At 38.6% G+C, this 19,086-nt stretch overlaps 1 protein-coding gene across 3 annotated transcripts in view; it reads right to left on the bottom strand.

Moving 5' to 3' along the window:
* Nucleotides 1–19,086, bottom strand: part of Rps6kb1 (ribosomal protein S6 kinase B1) — a 38,688-nt gene that overhangs the window by 1,063 nt on the left and 18,539 nt on the right. For all 3 annotated transcript variants that reach the window (XM_048446771.3, XM_048446769.3, XM_048446770.3), the window contains exons 5-14: nucleotides 15,995–16,142; nucleotides 13,737–13,794; nucleotides 12,287–12,387; nucleotides 9,609–9,699; nucleotides 9,357–9,447; nucleotides 8,399–8,506; nucleotides 7,443–7,505; nucleotides 7,210–7,287; nucleotides 3,494–3,601; nucleotides 971–1,083 (exon numbers count right to left, since the gene is read on the bottom strand). In XM_048446771.3, coding sequence (XP_048302728.1) covers nucleotides 971–1,083; nucleotides 3,494–3,601; nucleotides 7,210–7,287; nucleotides 7,443–7,505; nucleotides 8,399–8,506; nucleotides 9,357–9,447; nucleotides 9,609–9,699; nucleotides 12,287–12,387; nucleotides 13,737–13,794; nucleotides 15,995–16,142 — 959 coding nt within the window. The remainder of the gene's footprint in view (nucleotides 1–970; nucleotides 1,084–3,493; nucleotides 3,602–7,209; nucleotides 7,288–7,442; nucleotides 7,506–8,398; nucleotides 8,507–9,356; nucleotides 9,448–9,608; nucleotides 9,700–12,286; nucleotides 12,388–13,736; nucleotides 13,795–15,994; nucleotides 16,143–19,086) is intronic.

Below are 19,086 nucleotides of genomic sequence, written 5' to 3'. Positions count from 1 at the left end.
GAACTAGTTCTTGTAGACCAGGCTGGTCTCAAACTCACAGAGATCCGCCTGCCTCTGCCTCCCAAGTGCTGGGATTAAAGGTTTGCGCCACCACTGCCCAGCTGTGACTTTATTTTTCTAATTTTATTTTCAGGTGCCCTGTCACAAAGGCAAAAGCTGAACCATCTTACCCCTAGACTAATCACTAGTGTGTCCAATCAAGCCTCTCTGCCTCTGCACTTGACCCCTAAAGCCCTTGATGACATAACGTTAAGTCATTTTCTCTCCCACTTAAAACAGCTTCCCATTGTATTTAAAATAAAATACTTTCCCAAACCTTTGCCATTTTCCTCATTCACCACATTCCAGGAACTCTGACTTCTTATTTCCAAGAAAAGGCATGTTTCTCTCCTCAGGGGCTTTTGTACCAACTGCTGTTCTAACTGCCAGTACTTCTGTAACTTCTTTCCATAACGAGCTTTCTCCTTATTCCTAGAAGTTACTTCATCAGGGAGGCCATGCTGACCATAGTTAGTGAAAGCCTCCGCGTTTTTCCTTGCTTTCTACTACAACCTTTTTTGTTTTTTAATGTGCACACGTGTGTGCGAGTGCACTTGGCATAACTTGGTAGGTACATACACATTTGTGTATATTTCTATCTTAGTTTATTAGGCAAAATATGACAGTCTTTTTATTTATGTAACTTACATGCATTTCTTAAGCTATATTCTTCTAGGATTAAAAACTGTTTTCCGTGCAAGCACAGGATCTCAGCTTAACACCCAGAATCCATGTAAGAAACCAAGTGGGTGTTGTGTGTGGCACATGGTTGTAATCCCAGCACTGACTAACATACCAGACTAGTTCCAGGCAGTGAGAGAGAAACTGCATGAGGAGTACCACCCAAGCTGTCCTCTGTACGCAGTTACATACACATGAACATGCATACAGGTACATAAACATGAATAAAGAGTAAGAGAGTCTGAAATACCTGACAGGCGTTCGTGGGCTACCAATAAATCTTCGAGGTGATCGGATTTTTGGTTCAAAAGAAAACTTTTCTTTCACACTTTCAAGTACAGATGGAGCCACATATGTAAAACCCTGAAAAACAGCAACAGTGTACTACAGGATGACATTTTGTCATGCATATCAAGAAAATGGCTTTTTAGTCTGACATATCAACACAATGATATACAAAGAATATACTGTGTATATATTTCCTTATCCTTGATCTCACTTTTGTACCTTCTGATTTTAGCAAGACAGGGTCTCTCTACGTACTACTGATTGAACTGCAACTCGCTATTGTAGACCAGGCTGGCTTCAACCTCACACAGATCCACCTGCCTCTGCCTCCTTAGTGCTAAGATTAAAGGTGTACACCACCAATCTGCATTTTTATACCTTTTAAAGCCTCATATGTTAGCTAACAAAATTTTACCCAATTGTTGGGAGTAGGGAGGAAAAACTCAACAAGAAAAATACAGCTTACATAGTAAAATGCTGACTATAAAGAAAAACAAATAATTGGGGCATTGTCAGCCACGCATTGTCTATACACATATATTACATATATACACATATGCACACACATATATCTACATTTATAAAATCTGATAGGATTAATACTTCCAAGAGTTGCTCAAAACTAAGCCAAGGTAAAATCAGAATTCTCTGATTTACCATGTGGTGTTAGAGGTTTTTCTGTTTGTTGCTGCTTTCATTGGTTGAATAAAGAGATTGCCTTGGCCTTTTGATAGGGCAGCCTTTATGTGGGCGTAGCAGACAGAACAGGATGCTGGGAAGAAGGGCAGTGTGGCAAATGCCATGATTCTCCTGCCTGAGACAGAGGCTGGTTAGAATCTTGCCGTTAAGCCACGACCTCGTGGTGATATACAGATTATTAGAAATGAGTTGAGTTAGCCAACAAGAGGCTAGAAATAATGGGCCAGGCAGTAATTTAATTAATACAATTTCTGTGTGGTTATTTTGGGGGATAAGCTAGCCAGGCAGCGGGAGGCAGCCCGCTCCTCCTTCTACAAGCACGTGTGACCGACCTTTCCACTTTCACACCAGTAATTGTATGGAATTAATTTTTAAAATTTTATGAATGCATATATGTCTGTGTGTATGTGCACATGAGTGCAGATGCCTGAGGACACATGGCATCAGATCCTGTGAAGCTGCATTAAATGTAGTTATGAGCCTCCCAACATAGGTGCTGGGAGCTAAACTCGGGTTCCTCTGAAAGAAGACACACTATTATTCACTGAGCCATATGAGTTTCTTTTTGTTTTTGTTTTTATGGCCAAGTGCCAACATTATGAAAATCCCAGTGTACAGGGCACAGTTGCTGTAGTATTGGATTCAGTTCTGTTTTGAATCTTGCTATTAGACCCCGACTCTCATTTTCTTGCTGCATGTTCCTTTGTTCAAACCATTGGTCCTATTGCCTACCTGCTTTCCTCCTCATTATGTGAGCATTATGTATCACAGTAAATGGTACTCAGCAGGCTATGAGTGAAGCTCTAAGAGGAAGGTATAGTTCTGTATTTCAGAGGCCATTTCTCTGTATGTTTTGGTGGGCTAAAGACAAAGTTGCATTTTATTCAATTTTTAAATTTCCATTAGTTTTAATGAGACCTCATCATAAATTAAGTATCTGTTAAACCTGAGGTTGTTAAAATATACAAATAAGTGGGATCTTAATGGGTTTATTTAGTTATTTTTGGCTGTTCTGGAGACTAAATTTTTAGATTAATTTCTAAAGAGGCATTGACTAGAGATAGAGCCAGACACCTCTCCAATGAAAAAAAATAATACATTTATTATCAAAGATGAATCACTGTTTTGCTATCAAATATTAATAATTAACGTTATAGCTAGGTGGTGGTGGCACATGCCTTTAATCCTAGCAGAGACAGAGGCAGAGACAGGTGGATCTTGTGAGTTCAAGGCCAGCCTGGTCTATAAGAGCTAGTTCCAGGATAGGCTCCAAAGCCACAGAGGAACCCTGTCTCGAAAAACAAAACAAAACAAATTCAACATTACAAATTCCCTGCAGAGTCAGGCTGATAGTCACCATAATTTTGTTTTGTTTGAAACAGGGTTTCTCTGTGTAGCCCTGGCTGTTCTGGAACTCACTCTGTAGACCAGGCTGGCCTTAAACTCAGAGAACTGACTGTTTCTGCCTCAGGAGTGCTGGGATTAAAGGTGTGCACCACCACCACTCAATGATTAGTATTCATAATGAAATAGTTCTTGTGATGCTAAGCCAAAAATCATTTTAAATCACTAGCACTGAACCAAACACGAATCACTCCAAAGAGTCAAACATTCTTATTGTAATTTCTAAAACTGAATGTTAGATTATCAGTTTTTTTGCAGGGACCAGTTAAGTTACCAAGGAAATGGCTTAAAAGCAGAGTCACCCAGGTTTCCCACATGAACTTCTCATTGATCATCCTCATACTTAAATTTCCTATGGCAACTCAGAAATTCCTTCACTTACCAGAAAAACCTGGTTGGCACTTTCACTGAGAGTTGAGTCATCGGGGCTGTCAACAGGTGTCTGACGTGTAAACTTTGAATCAAATTGACTCACATCCTCTTCAGATTGCTTCATAAGAACAACATTATTAGAAAATGGTGACTAGTCTATATTATTCCTATCAATCAAAGGTGCCACAAGCCCTATAGACACTCTGCACAGAATAATCTTAGCAGCTACAGACAAGAAAAAAGATGAAGGTGAATGCCAATTATTTTAATCTTCAGTGTTTATTTTATGCATGCAGGTGTTTTGTGTATATCTGCATATCATATGTGAGCCTGGTACCCACAGAAGCTAGAAGAGGGTGTCGTATCTCCTAGAACTACAGGTACAGATGGCCGTGAGCCACCATGGGATGCTGAGAATCTCTCCAGCCCCACATCATCTTTTTGTGTGTTTGGTATCAGAGTTCAAACCTAGGGCTTTATATTTGCTAGATGAATACTCTACCAGCGAGCCAAAGCCTACATCTTCAAATTTTATATGTGAATTAACATAGATTTCGATATATATCCTTATTAAAACTCTGAATATCAGTCTCCCCCTCATCACTCTTTGGTATATCTAGTTCAGTCAATAAATTCCTAGAAATAATTTGCTTTATGGTCACTGTATGTCTACAGTAAGTATGGATACCTACTGAAGAAGAGTCCAAACACATCACAGAGATGTAGGTCAGTGGTAAAGCACTTGCCTGGCACATGTAATTCCCTGGTACAGGCGCCCCAGCACCAAACCCTCCCTAACCCACAGTGTCCTGAATTCTTATTGTGCATTACTTCACCCCTTATAGCTCTAAAGAAGTAGTTTATTCTGAGTATATTTTCTTGTTATAGTATCATATAATGACCAGATTCTTTTAATGTCTTCACTTTCATGATGTGTCTAGTCAGACTCATGGGAGCAATATAAGAAATAAATATCAATTTAAAAATATGATTTATGTAAGCATGGTGGTACATGCCTGTGATCTCAGAACTCAGGAGGTAGAAGCAAGAAGATCACCATTAATTCTAGGCTACCCAGGGCTATATAGTGAAACCTTATCTTAAAAACAAAAAACAGAAGCAGCAGCCAGGTGGTAGTGGCATGAGCCTTTAATCCCAGCACTCGGGAAGTAGAGGCAGGCCTGGTATATAAAATGAGTTAGTTTTAGATCAGTCATGACTACACAGAGAAACCCTGTCTCAAAAAGGAAAAAAAAATATTGCAAATATTAATATATTAAAACATCTGAGCTCATGACACTAAAACAAACAAAAAACCATATAACTCATTGTTCAATTTGGAAGATACTAAGGAACTATTTCATTACTCTGAAGATTAGTAAAGAGTCAAACATTTAGCCTGCCTTCCTGGTACCAACTATACCTAGGGTAACAAAACAATTGATAAGTTTGCTTTATGGAAAAATTCTGGCAATAAAGAATGAATAAGAAAACTGAATTGTGTAAATCCTGAATGAAAACAGAGAACTGGACTGGAGTTTTTCACCTCGGCACTACTGACATTTTGGACTTGATTTAATTCTTTTAATTTTTTATTTTATGTATCTATGTGTTTGCTTGCATGTGTGCATCACATGCATGCCCAGTGCCTGTAGAGGCCCGAGAGGGTGTAGGATCCCCTAAAACTGGAGTTACAGACAGTTGTGAGATACCATATTAGTGCTAGGAATTGAACCTAGGTAACTGAATGACAGTCAGTGCTCATTTTAACTGATGAGCCATCTTTCCAGCTTCTGTTCTTGATAATTTTTTTTATTGTAGGGAGCTGTGTGTGTACTGTAGTATTAGTAGCAGGGCCCTCTTGCAACACAACCAAAATGTTTCTAGACTTTGGTCTCAGATTAAGAACTACTAATTGACAGGCATTAGTTAATGAGTACTAACAACCTGATAGAAATAAAACTGTACTGTAAGTTAGGCCTCCTTATCAAAGCATACAGCATCAAGAGTTCCATCTGTATTAAATAATTTCCTTAATTACCCAGATTTTGGAAATAGATGAATATAGGATATGACACTATGGGGATAAAATTAGCAAAATGTAAGGAATTTGGGAATGGAAAATGGGTCAGCCATTAGGAGCACTGGCTACTCTTTCAAAAGACCAGGGTTAGGTTCCCAGTATCCACATTGTGACTCACAATCATCCATAACTTCAATTCCAGAAGATCCAATGCCCTCTTCTTCTTTTATTTTTTTAAAGATTTATTTATTTATTATGTATTCCATGTTCTGTCTGCATGTATTCCTGCAGACCAGAAGAGGGCACCAAATCTCCTTACAGATGGTTGTGAATGCATGTGGTTGCTGGGAATTGAACTCAGGACCTTTGGAAGAGCAGGCAAAGTTCTTAACCACTGAGCCATCTCTCCAGCCCCCCAATGCCCTCTTCTGACCTTCACAAACATCAGACACACACACATCTACTACATATCATGTTTGCAGCAAAAATAGTCATACATATAAAAAAACACAACACATTTTTTTTTAATCTGAGGAATTCTACAGGACAGATGATCCAGTTTCTTCAATTAATCACCAGAAGACATGAGAAGAGACATCTATATATATAATAAGGAGCATCTAAATTATGTATAGACTATGAATCCTTACTGAGGGGAAAAAAAAAACGGGTAAAAAAGAAAAATCAAAACATCAAAACAAACCAATGGAGAAATGGTCAACCTTCTAGATGTGATGATGGCTTAATTGTTATGTTTATGTTTATACAAGATGACCTGGTCATTTCTGAAGTTGGGCAGTAGGTATCTGGGTTAATTATCGTCCTTACAATTGTATATGCAGACATTTTAAGGTTATTTTATTTTATGAGCATTTTCTGTGCATGTGTGGCAGTGTACTATGTGTATGTCCTACCTAGTGTCCTTGGAGGTCAGAAGAAGGTGCTGGATCCCTTGGAAGTGGAGTTAAGGATGACTATGAGCTATCATATGGGTGCAGGTGCTAAACTTTGGTTCCTCTGCAAGAACAAGTGCTCTTAAGCAATGAAGCTATCTCTCCAGCCATGTGTATGTTGACATTTGAAAGCAGGTCATCTTATGCTCTGTGACAGAATAACCAGCCTCATTATCCTCATTTTCCACCTACATCCCAAGAAATGGAGAAAGTATATTTTCTCAATTTCTGAGGCAGAATACAGAAGCTAAATAAACACCAAGTTATAGACTGAACTATGTTCCCTTGCCCTCATATTCATGTTGACATTCAAAGCCCTGGCTCCTCAGAAAGTTATCTTACTTGGAAAGGGTCATTGCAGATGTCATTATTAAAGACACTGTCAGCTGGGCACTGGTGGCAGATGCCATTAATCCCAGCACTCAGGAGGCAGAGGCAGGTGGGTCTTTGTGAATTCAAAGCCAGCCTGGCCTACAGAGCTAGTTCCAGGACAGCTAGGGCTGTTACACAGAGAAACCCTGTCTTGAAAAAACCAAATAAATAAATAAGCAAACAAATAAAGACACTATCATACAGGAGTACACAACTATACCTGGTTTCTCTGAGACCTTTCTTATTTTAAAATTACCAGCACTCAGGTGTAAGTGTAGAGCATTTGCCTGGCACGTGGGAAGTCCTAGGTTCAATCCCCCAGTACTAGAGAACAAGGGTTACTGATCTCCCATATCACACACTTCCGTATATACATACCAACAGAGGCTTAAAAGGAGGCTCCACCTTCCGAGCTAGAAGTTCTTCCCAGTTAATGTGTCTGAAGAATGGGTGAGCCTAGAAAAGTCAAAGGAGACGACTGACATGGCAAACCACATTTTTAAGCTACAAATCACAAAACAAGCTAAACATATCTGAAGACACACATATAGCCATCACAAATAAGCAAAATTAGCATTGTTTTCCCAAACACCAAACATCTCAATTCCTACTTGGACTTCTCCAGCATCCCCAGGACCAGCTCCAAGACGAGAAGCAGCATTTCTTTTCAGCAGCTTTAGGGAAGAAAAGAAGCACTGGTGAAAATCCTGAATTAATCAAATTGATTTTTTCCTTTAGAGAATGTGGGCACAAATATGCTCCAGAAGATACAATTTATTAATACCAAATAATGTTTGAGAACAAAAGAAGATCTTGTAAATCTTTAAAAATTTACAAGTCTTCTGTATAGTATCTCTAATCAAAATATATGTTAAATTCTTAGATGGGGGAGGGACTTATGAAGCCCCACCTTTCATGAAGGATCTATTGGCAGTTGATGGTTGCATGGGAAGGCCAGTTGTTTTTCTTTGGGGCATAGCCACTGGTATATTGCCCATGCTCAAGTAGATGACTCCACACCCAGTTATACAGGCACCACTAACTGGACTGCATAGGTTATTTTAAAGGGGGGTGGGACAGTGGTGGCGCACACCTTTAATCCCAGCACTTGGGAGGCAGAGGCACACGGATCTTTGTGAGTTTGAGGCCAACCTGGTCTACAAAAGCAAGTTCCAGGACAACCAGGGCTACAGCGAGAAACCCTGCCTCAAAAAAACAAAAAGGAAAGCATGAAATTGGGGGTTAAGTGTTGGATGCATTAAAAGAAGTTGAAGAATAAGGATGGAGGTGTGACTAGATACACATGTAAGATTAAAAAAAATTATTACATATGAGCCAGGTGTAGGGGTGTACACCTTTAATCCCAAGATTTAGGAGACAGAAACAGGCAGGTCTCTATTGTTGAGCCCAGTCTGATCTATATAGTGAGACATAGTGAGTCTCAAAAACAAAACAAAAAACCAAACAAACAACAGGTGTGTGTGTGTGTGTGTGGGTGTGTGTGGTCTTTTGAGTGTGTATGTACATGTCTGTGCTGGCTGTTAAGGTTGCCATTTAAGAACCCTACCTTTTTAAGCAGATCTCGAGCTTCTTGTGTGAGGTAGGGAGGCAAATTAAGTTTACATTTGAGGATTTTGTCAATTGTTTTCTTTCTATTCTCTCCAGTGAAAGGAGGCTAAGGGTAAAAAAGAGTGGAAAATTAGCATATAAAAACAAATTTTAAGTAACATTATTATCTAGTTCCTGAATTGGACAGCTACACATTGCGATAAGAAAACATGTTGGGAACCAGGAGTGGTGGCACATGCCTTTTAGTCCCAGCACTCCAGAATTAGGCTGATCTACATGAGTTCAAGGCTAGCCTTATCTACAGAGTTTCAGGACAGCCAGGGATGCTATACAGAGAAACCATGTTTCAAGAAAGAGATAGAGTATTTTTAAAAGTATGGAATCCCAGGGCTTGAGAGATGACTCAGAAGTTAAGAGCATTCTGGCTGCTCTTCCAGAGGACCTGAATTCAATTTCCAGACCCATATCGTGACTCAAGGATGTCTGTAATTCCAGACATCCATGGGATCTGGTACCCTCACATAGACAAACATGCAGGTAAAACACAAATGCACATAAAATAAAAATAAATAAATCTTTTTTTTTTTTTAGTATAAAATCTCACAAAATCATAAACTACCACTAATGCTAAACCACTAATAACAGCCTGGTGGTGGCGCATGCCTTTGATACCAGCACTTCGGAGGCAGAGGCAGGCGGATTTCTTTGAGTTCAAGTCCAGCCTGGTCTACAGAGTGAGTTCCAGGACAACTAGGGCTACACAGGGAAAACCTAACTCAAAAGATCAAAACCAAACCAAACCAAAACCCAAAAAACTACTGATAACCAATTTGTAGGCTTTAAAAATAACTCTACTAGGAACATGTTCTGGAAGCATAGTCAAGTTCTCTTACTAAAATGTCCTAATAACTGTTCAGCACAGATCATGAAACATGCAACTTTTAATGTGCACCTACTGCTCCAGTCAGCATGTCATACATTAATGCTCCCAAACTCCACCAATCTACAGCACGATTGTGGCCACTTCTCATCAAGATTTCAGGGGCCCTAAAACGAAAAAAAAGGGGAAAAAAGTCTTAAAATTTATCCACTTTTATATCATTTGAATAAAACTATTAAACTAAGAAAACTAAGACACTATTTTAAACCAGGTAAAGTTAGATATTACCCCCAAACCAGTTATATTTCTTTTAACATGCAGCTCTCACATGTATTCTATTGTTCCACAAAATGTGTGTGTGACTGTTCCATCATGAATAGATTCTTTGCATAGTCCAAAGTCTGTTAGTTTCACATGACCTATAATGAAATATGATACCATGATTATTCTGAAAATTTCAAGTATCTGAACATAGCAAACAGATAATTCTTCCTTCAATTTAGCTTTTCCTTTATAAAACTTATCTTGAAGATGTCCTGCTCTACTATGGGGTAGTAACTACTTAAAGGCAGAGAAGTGGACATGATATAATCCATGCAGTAAGGAGAAAATACAGAAAATAATGAAGCTGTCTAAAGCTCTGGCTCTTTTCCTACACGCAGAATTCTGTTCCATACTGAGAAGATCTCTTTGAAAGTCTAGTTTAAGTAATACATACTCCTAATAAACATTCTGTATTTAAACAAAACTCATGGCATGCTTAAGCTCTACTGTTTCTTCACAGTGTATTTAAGTGACTTACAAACTCCTTAGTCTGAGAAAGTCACTGTATCGCTTACTATGGAAGCCAAATGCTATCAGTTAGCAAACAAATTAAATTATTTACTGCCAAAAGCTGCCAGTGAAGGGGAAGAACTAAAATTTGCATCAGATAATCATTTCTGTTCCAGAAGGTGGAATTCTACCTTACACAAAGATCACTTCAGATAAGTTTCTCTTGGTTGTCATTTAATTCATCAGTGGTTCCACAACACCAAAGCCCTATTATTCAAGGTCCCTTTCAGACAATGGCTTTTCAGGCAATGACTCATTTATTCAACTGTGAAAATCTACATTCTGGTACAAAAGAAGAAACAGGGCTATATTATTTATCTTTTATTTTCTCAAGTTTAAAAGTTTATGTGTGAATAATTTTGCCTGCATATATGTAAGTGCAATATATGTTTGCTTGGTGTCTAAATAAGCTGTAAGGCAGTTCAGGAACAATGAAAGTAGGGTTTCCAATGGTTGTGAGCCAATATGTGGTGCTGGAAACCCAGGTCTTTTCTTCTGCAGCACAGCACATGCTCTTAACCACTGAGCCATCTTTCCAGCCCCTGAGAACCCTTTTTAAGACAGGATCTGTTAGGTAGTCCACGTGGCCTGGAACTCAACTACCTATTCAGGCTACTCTTGAATTTGATCCTCTTTTATTTATACGGTGCAGTGCTGGAATTATAGGTGTATGCCACTACACCTGGCCACAGCCTTTATTCTCAAAGAACCAAATGGTATATTCAAGTTTACATGTTAAAAACATTATTTTACTATTGCACCATTCCTTTATTCTATCCTTTGCCTTAGAACTGAGAATCAGAAGGGTTGGGGCTATAGCTTGGTGGTAGCATGCACAAAGTTCAGTTCCCAGAACAGAAAAATAATTTTAAAGGAATACCTCAAAATCAACAACAAAGAATTCAGAATCAAAATCCTGGTCTGGAATGGGAAGGTAGGAATATAAACATGGTTCCCACAATGCACTCTGTCAATTCTATCCTTTTTCCATGAAAAAAAAAAAACAAGTTTTGCTTTTTTAATTTCACATGTATTAGTGTTTTGCCTATATGTATATATGAACACTACATGTGTGCCTGCTGCCAGCAAAAACCAGTTTTAGATTCCCTGGACAGACATTATAAGACACCACACGGTTACTGGGAACTAAACCCAGGTCCTTTGCAATAACAGCAAATACTTTTAATCACTGAGCCATCTCTCCAGCCCCTCACAAACAAATTTTTAAAAAACACTATTTGGAATATTTATATACGCTCCACCATTCTCTGTCTAATAACTATCTCATAAATCATTCTATGGAGATCTGGATCAGCAGCTGTTCACTTGAATATGTCTTGGTCTGCTAGTTTGTTCCTCGAGTAAACTGCAGTCTTCCCCAGTTCAGACTACAGCAGCAGAAATGGGAGCTGCAGGCACATGCAGCTGCAGCAGGCACTCACTTGGCTGTACCGAGAGATGTACAGAATGTTAGTCCCTCTGATTAACCTATGCTTAATATTTTGTTACTAGGGCTACACCAAATAATCTGGTTCAATTTTAGTCTTTCTCTTCCTCAGACATTAGTTAAAATTATAGAAAGTTTTCTTTTTAGCTGCATGGTATACACAAGTAATTCCAAAACTTGGGACACTGAGGCACGAAGACCCTAAGTTCAGTGTTAGATAGCTACGCAGCAATACTATGTCTAAAACAAGTTTTGCTTTTACAACTTACACATTTATGTCATTAAAAAAAATAAATGGCATAAATTAAAATTAACATTTTAATTGTTTTGGGGGGTCACAACATTTTTCCAAGTTGTAAAGAATGGCTAATATATTTGACTGGGTTTTTAAAAATAATTTATTTAAGTTTATCTTGTGTGCATTGGTGTGAAAGTGTCAGATCCCCAGAACTGGAGTTATAGTTGTGAGCTGCCATGTAGGTGAACTCAAGTCCTCTGGAAGAGCAGTCAGTGCTCTTAACATCTGAGCTATCTCTGCAGTCCCCTTTAATTCTGTTTAAGCTCAAATATAAATACTAAATAATTCAAAGTACCAGCAAGTATTACAGTGTTATATATTCTGTGGAGGAAATATGCAACAAGAGAGAGAGAGAAACATGGGAGCCTTGAAAATGGAGGGCTATCAGCGGATTATTTACTACAGAATGTTCATGATATAGCTCCACCTTGGTGATTAAGCATGATGTTCTCCGGCTTCAGGTCTCTGTAGATGATCCCCTTTTGATGTAAATGCCCCAAAGCCATGGAGATTTCAGCCAAGTAAAAGCTGGAAACAGAAGTGATTTAATAAAAATTTAAAAATCAATCTACCCAAAGAAGTTTATGTATGGAATAAAATTCCTTGAAAGAAACAGACATGCACCAAAGACCAAATTAGTGGGGGTGGAAGAATGTACTGGGAAAAGAGATGGCACAGGGGCATTTGTCACTCATTTAGTCAAACTATACCATGTTTTATTTTTCCATTAGAACATACTGCTAAAACTGCAAAGGTGTCCCATCTATTCTAACTATTATTGATTAAGTTCTGCTCTCTCTGTGTAGGAATTAGGCCAACAGTCATTCAGATCAAACAAGTACCTCCCACCCTCCCCCAAGTTTAAGATTCCACAGGAAATAGGGACTTTGTTATTCTTAGAGATCAAGTCTTGGTCCTTACAGCCTGACCTGTGGAAGCCCACTCATCCCTTACATAATATAGTTGTGCATTTACAAACAGCAACGCCCACAGTATCTGCCCACCCTCTTGCCAGCCAGCCCACAACTATAAACTGTGTGACACTCAAATTTATCTACCTCAAAAGAATAAAGGGCTGAATCAACCCTGTCTGGATTCGAAAAGCACAAAGCACTGCAATACTGGCTGTGTAACAATGTTGCAATCCTGCAGATTACTCCAGGATGGAGAGGGTGTGTCCTAGAGGACTGAGGCAGTTTCACAGCCAGCAGGACCACAGCCTCCAACAGGGCTCAGAGAGCCTCCTCCAAAAAAGGGCACTTCATCCCTAAGGTTCTTAAATGCAGCTTCTGTGTTAGAAAAGGCCTGAAATTAAACAATGGAATGCAGTTTGGTAATTAAGATAGAAAAAACATTTACGTGTTTTCTATTCAATTAATGTGTAGGTCAAACTGTTTACTGTTACCCAATACAGTCACTTCACAAAAGGATGTGTATATTTTTAATTTGAAGCAGATGCCATCTTACGAATAGGAGGGCAGATCCCATTCTGGCTATAAAATCAATCCACAGATGTGTGCTCAGGGTTATCACCTCCCTAAGACTGCACCTTGGGAACTGGAAAGTCTAAAAAAAAGAGGAGATGATTTCTGATACTTTCCATTGCTCCACATACAAAATTTCACTGGAAAACCACACTCACCCACAACCAAGACAGGCAGCTTACCAAGTCAAGGAAACTCTGCAGTGAAGAGCGGTCCACCCAAGTCCTGGGGGCAAAGGAATCATGTGACCTCCAATAGCTGCCCAGTCCCCCCTGGACGTTCTGAGTGACTGACTGGCTCCAGATCAATTTATGGAACAGTGTGGAAATGTAGTTTTGCCTTTAATTACATGAATAATTACCTGAATTCATACAGCCACAAAACTTCACTTACCAAGCTGTGTCTTCCATGAATATTCCCTCTCTTTCTAACTGCATAAATAGTTCTCCTCCTAGAAGGGAAAAGTATTAGAAATAAATATCTTACTTTCAACCCTCTTCTAACGAATCTTCACTTGTTTTTTGGAATAAATATCTTCCAACTCTCTTCTAATGAGTCTGCACTTTTTTCTATCTGTAACATTAACTCCTTAAAATTTTAAAAAAAAAAATCCTAAAATTGGAATGGGATTACAGCTTTTACACTTCAGGCCTAAAGTTTAAGAAAGTATTAATTAAAGTCTTTCCAGCACCTTTCAATATGTAAAAGAAAATGTTAGTACACAATTAAGTCTCCTAAATTTTAGTGACTGTGACTATTCCCCATTTTCAGAACCTTTATATAAACTGAATAAACCTGATAGTGGCATAATTTGAATATCGAAATAAATAATAATAAAGGGTTATACTGTCTGGAGTTATCTTAAAATCCAGGAACCCAAAATGATGTAAATAACTGAAGAGAAAGGAAAGCTCTGTGTAAGTGAAAGTGGAATGATGGAGTAAGAACACCCACTTGGCAAACACCAGTTAACTGTTATAGTCAAGAGTCAATGGATGCCAAGACTGGACCTGAAAGCATGATGAGATGAGACACTTCTAATTCCAAAGGGGACCTGGCAGACACCACCTTACACATGTGACACAGTGAACACCAACAGCAGTGGGACAACGATCTAAACACCACGCACCTCCTTTCTGAACTGCTGAGAAGGAACACAATGTCACTTGGACAGTCCTGTCAAAAATGCATAACTTGAATCTACTCCCAAAGATATATCAGATAAACCCAAATCGATGGCATTCTACAGAAACTGGGCTATATATACTCTTTTTAAAAATGTCAACATAATGACAAAGATAGACTAAGAACTGTTACAAATTAAAGAAAACTAGAAGATATATTATGTTAATTTCCTAATTATCTTATAATTCTAGTTATATAGGAAAATGTCCTTGAGTATAGGGAGTAAATGTTAGCGTCTTAGTTACAAAAATCTTTGACTGCCGGGCAGTGGTGTCGCATGCCTTTAATCCCAGCACTTGGGAGGCAGAGGCAGGCGGACCTCTGTGAGTTCGAGGCCAGCCTGGTCTACAAGAGCTAGTTCCAGGATAGGCTCCAAAGCTATAGAGAAACCCTGTCTCGGAAAAAGAAAAAAAAGTTTGAATAGCACAAAAAAATGTTGACTGTGTACGTGTGCATACGTATGTACACACATGCATATGCATCAAGGGGGAAGATAGGCACATGCAATGAGATGACAGAATGTGGAGGATCTATGTGATGGGCGCAGAAACTCCACAGAACCACAGAACCTTGTACTACTCAGAAAATCTTCTATATAAATTTGAAATTATAAAGTCATAAGCAAGTAGTATTAACAAAAAAAGTGGGAAATTCTGCAGCTTTCAGGTTCAGGTTAAGAGCTATGACAAAACCTGTTTCTCAGAAATCACAGGTATGCCAGGCTGGTGGCAAATGCCTTTAAGGCAGCACCCAGGTCCATCTCTGAGTTTGAATCCAGCCTGGTCTATGTAGTGAGTTCCAGGATAGCCAGAGCCATATAAAGAGATCCTGTCTTTAATAAAAAAAAAAAAAAAAAAAAAAAGACTGCCAGTTGTGTCTGCTAAAGATGCGGGCATATCTGTGATATAGATATGATATGGGGATGAGGATAGAAGGCTGAAGCAGCACTGCAAGCAGCTCAAGGCAGCATAAGTTATGCAGTGAGCTCCAGACAGCCTGGTTTGCAGTGAGATTTTAACAAAAACAAAAAACAAACAACAAGCAAACAAACAAACAAACAAAAAAAGACATAGGGTTGGTAAGTGTTGGTAGGTTCCCAGCAGGGAACAGTCTGTTGAAAATATGACTCAAAAACTTTCAATATCTCATAATACTCTCAGTAAGCATTCCCATTTCTATATAGGAAGGAATATGTGAACTACAGTAGATACCCCAGCTTATTAATGTGCTAAATAACTGGTTACAAAGAGATACAAATAAAATTTTACAGACAGGAAAACACCTTCCAAGTTTCTTTCATATTTGTCTATAAACAGAACCATTTGTTCACGTATGAATTTCCTTCTTCAATGTATCCATCAATTTTAAGACTTGTTCACAACAAGAAAAGCACGTTTCACTGGAAAATAATGTTTGAACCCAGTTTCTGGAGCAAATGTAAATAATTACATGAACTATGTACTAACCACTGAGATACTCAAGGATGAGGTAGAGTTTTCCACCGGTCTGAAAGGCATAAATTAAATCCACAATGAAGGGATGCTTTACTTCCTCCAGAATATTCCGCTCTGCTTTTGTATGAGCTGTATCTTTAGCATTTCTTACTATCATTGCCTAAAGGAAAAGAGATGATCTATAAGAACAAAATAGTGAACATTTTTATCCTATGGTAATTGGAAAAATCTATTTTATGCTTTCCTGGCCAATACAGAATGGTTCCTACTAGAAACTGAGATGGGGGTAATGGAAGCTAACTCACTACTTATAAATATCTAAACTTGTTAGGGCTTTGTAGTAAACATGTAAATGAAAACCTAGATGTGTTTCTTTAGCAATCTGTATACAGATCAAGTTTATGCGTATATTCACTTACAGTTCAGGGTTTAGTGTGCTCCCAGCTTTAGGCCAAGAGAACAGAACTAACACAAGGAATCCTGTCCTTGGAGTAAGAGCATCAGGAGAAAACATAGCAATGAAGGTAAGCACAGAACAAGTATGGGTAAGTGGGGGAGCTGCACTCAACCTGGCAGGAAGCCTTCCTCAAGATGATGATAGCATCCAACTGTAAAGTTAAGGTGAAACGCAAAGGTTAAGAAGCACCCAGGAGAAAAAGAGGCACGACTGAACAGGATGTGTCAAAGGAATACAAGGTAAGTATGTTCAAGAGTGCTTAGAGGTCCAGCTGGAGGTGGAGACAACAGGCCAGGAAATGGAAGGCTGTGCATCTCGGCAAAGGTGCTGAGATCTCAGAGGCCAAGGAGAAATACTGAGATGAGTGTGATGAATACCTCAGCTTTCAGTGAATTGTGGTGTGTAGGGAAGAAATGATACAATGCAGGCAGCCAGAACAAGAAACTAAGGAACGTGTCTTGTAACTAAAACAAAGAAGAAACAAAAATTAAGAAGGTTAAAGGTCTGTCGTTGGCACTTGTGGCCTTAGTTTTAAGAAATAATGAAAGATGGGTGTTTCAGCATACTCCTGACATTTCAGCACTTGGGAGAGACAGAGGCCAAAAGATCAAGAGTTCAGGGCCAGTTATGGTTATTAATAAGTTTGAGACCAGTCTAAAGTATGTAAGATCTTGGCTCTAATAATAATAATAACAATAACATAATAATAAAAGTATTTTTGGAAAAGAGTACAAATATAAGCTGGGTATGATGGAAAAGGCCCAGAATCAAAGGCAGAAGCAGTGGAACAGTAAATTTGAGGACAGTCTATGCTGAGCCAGCAGAACACAGTAAGACCTTGATTCAGAAAATAAGAACAAACATATATATGCTACTTGTATCCATAAAATTAAACACAACTAAGAAAGCCTCAAAGCTAACAGTAAAAAAAGAGTGGTCAGAGAATAAAACTTTAGAGTATATTTCCTGAAATAAAACCCCAATGATTTGGCCATCCACCATCTTGCTGAAATTCTTTATTACAATTACAGATTTTTTTTTTTTTTTTGGTTTGTTTTCAAGATAGCATTTCTCTGGGTAGCCCTAGCTGCTCTGGAACTCACTTAGTAGACCAAGTTAGCCTCAAACTCACAAAGATCTTCTTGTGTCTGCTTCCCCAGTGCTAGGATTAAAGGTGTGCGCCACCACCACCTGGTAGTAATTATAGAATCTTTGGTTTCTGAATGTTAATAATTTTATATATTTAAAGAATAAGATGAAACAAGGACAGAAATTTAAAAGAAAACTAAACACAACAGAAATACACAAATTTGACCATGCATGATAATGCACAGCTTTAATCCCAGCAGAGGAAGGTGGAATCTTTGAATTCAAGGCCAGCCTGGTCTTCATAGTAAGTTTCAGGATAGCTAAGACTACAAGAGAGGTTTTGTCTTAAAAAACAAAACAAAAATGAGTTAAAGACCAGTTTGGGTCATCTGAGACCCTGCTTTCCAAAAGGAACAACTGGAAAAGTCTGAACATAGCCACTACATTAAGAAACAGCATTGAACATTAACGTTAATATTTCCAAATACAATAATCATACTACAGCTAAAGTATGAAAACACCCTTATTCTTAACAGAATTTAGGGTGAAGTATTATAGTGTCCACATGTAACTCTCAAAATATATGGCAAAAACTGAATTAAAAAACTTGAATAGGCCGGGCAATGCTGGTGCACACCTTTAATCCCAGCACTCGGGAGGCAGAGACAGGTGAATCTCTGTGAGTTTGAGGCCAGCCTGGGCTACAAGAGCTAGTAGTTCCAAGACAGGCTCCAAAGCTACAGAAAAACCCTGTCTCAAAAAAACAAAACAAAAACACAATCCAAGACAGCCTGGAATCTTGCAGAGAAACCCTGTCTCAAAAAACAAAAAATTATTTTAGAAAACTTTCTAGACAATCCTAATCAATCCTAATACCAAAAAAAAAAAAAGAATAGAATAGATAAGAGTATTTCTTGCTTGCTCATTAAGAGGACCGAGTTCAGTAATGAGCACCCACCAAGGCAGCTCATAATCAATCCTCTGTAATTCCCATTACAGGGATTTGATGTGCTCTTGAGCGGAGTGCACACATGTGATGCACAAACATGCATGCAAGTAAAATATCATACACATAAATTAATCACTTTTAAATAAAATTTAAACATAGACCAACTCAAAAATTGAACGATTCAGGGACAGAGAGAAGGCTCATCAGTTAAAATTACAGGCTGCTCTCCCAGAAGAGCCAGGTTCGGTTCATAGCATCCACATGGTGGCTGACTCCAGTTCCAGACCTGACGACACTCTCTTCTGGCCTCCATGTACCAGGCATGCATGTACACGCAGGCAAAACACCCACACAAATAAAATAATAATTAAAAAAATGTCTCGGGGTGGAGAGATGGCTCAGCAGTTAAGAGCGTTGCCTGCTCTTCCAAAGGTCCTGAGTTCAATTCCCAGCAACCACATGGTGGCTCACAACCATCTGTAATGAGATCTGGTGCCCTCTTCTGGCCTTCAGGCATACAAGCAGACAGAATATTGTATACATAATAAATATTAAAAAATTTCTTCAAAAAGTTGAACAATTCCTCTTAAAAACTGTATGAACATCTGA

Source organism: Myodes glareolus, chromosome 9, assembly GCF_982192425.1.
Source record: "Myodes glareolus chromosome 9, mMyoGla1.1, whole genome shotgun sequence".
In the NCBI taxonomy this organism is placed as follows: domain Eukaryota; kingdom Metazoa; phylum Chordata; class Mammalia; order Rodentia; family Cricetidae; genus Myodes; species Myodes glareolus.
Note: the sequence above shows the minus strand (reverse complement) of the source record. Positions and strands in the feature narration are given on the sequence as shown.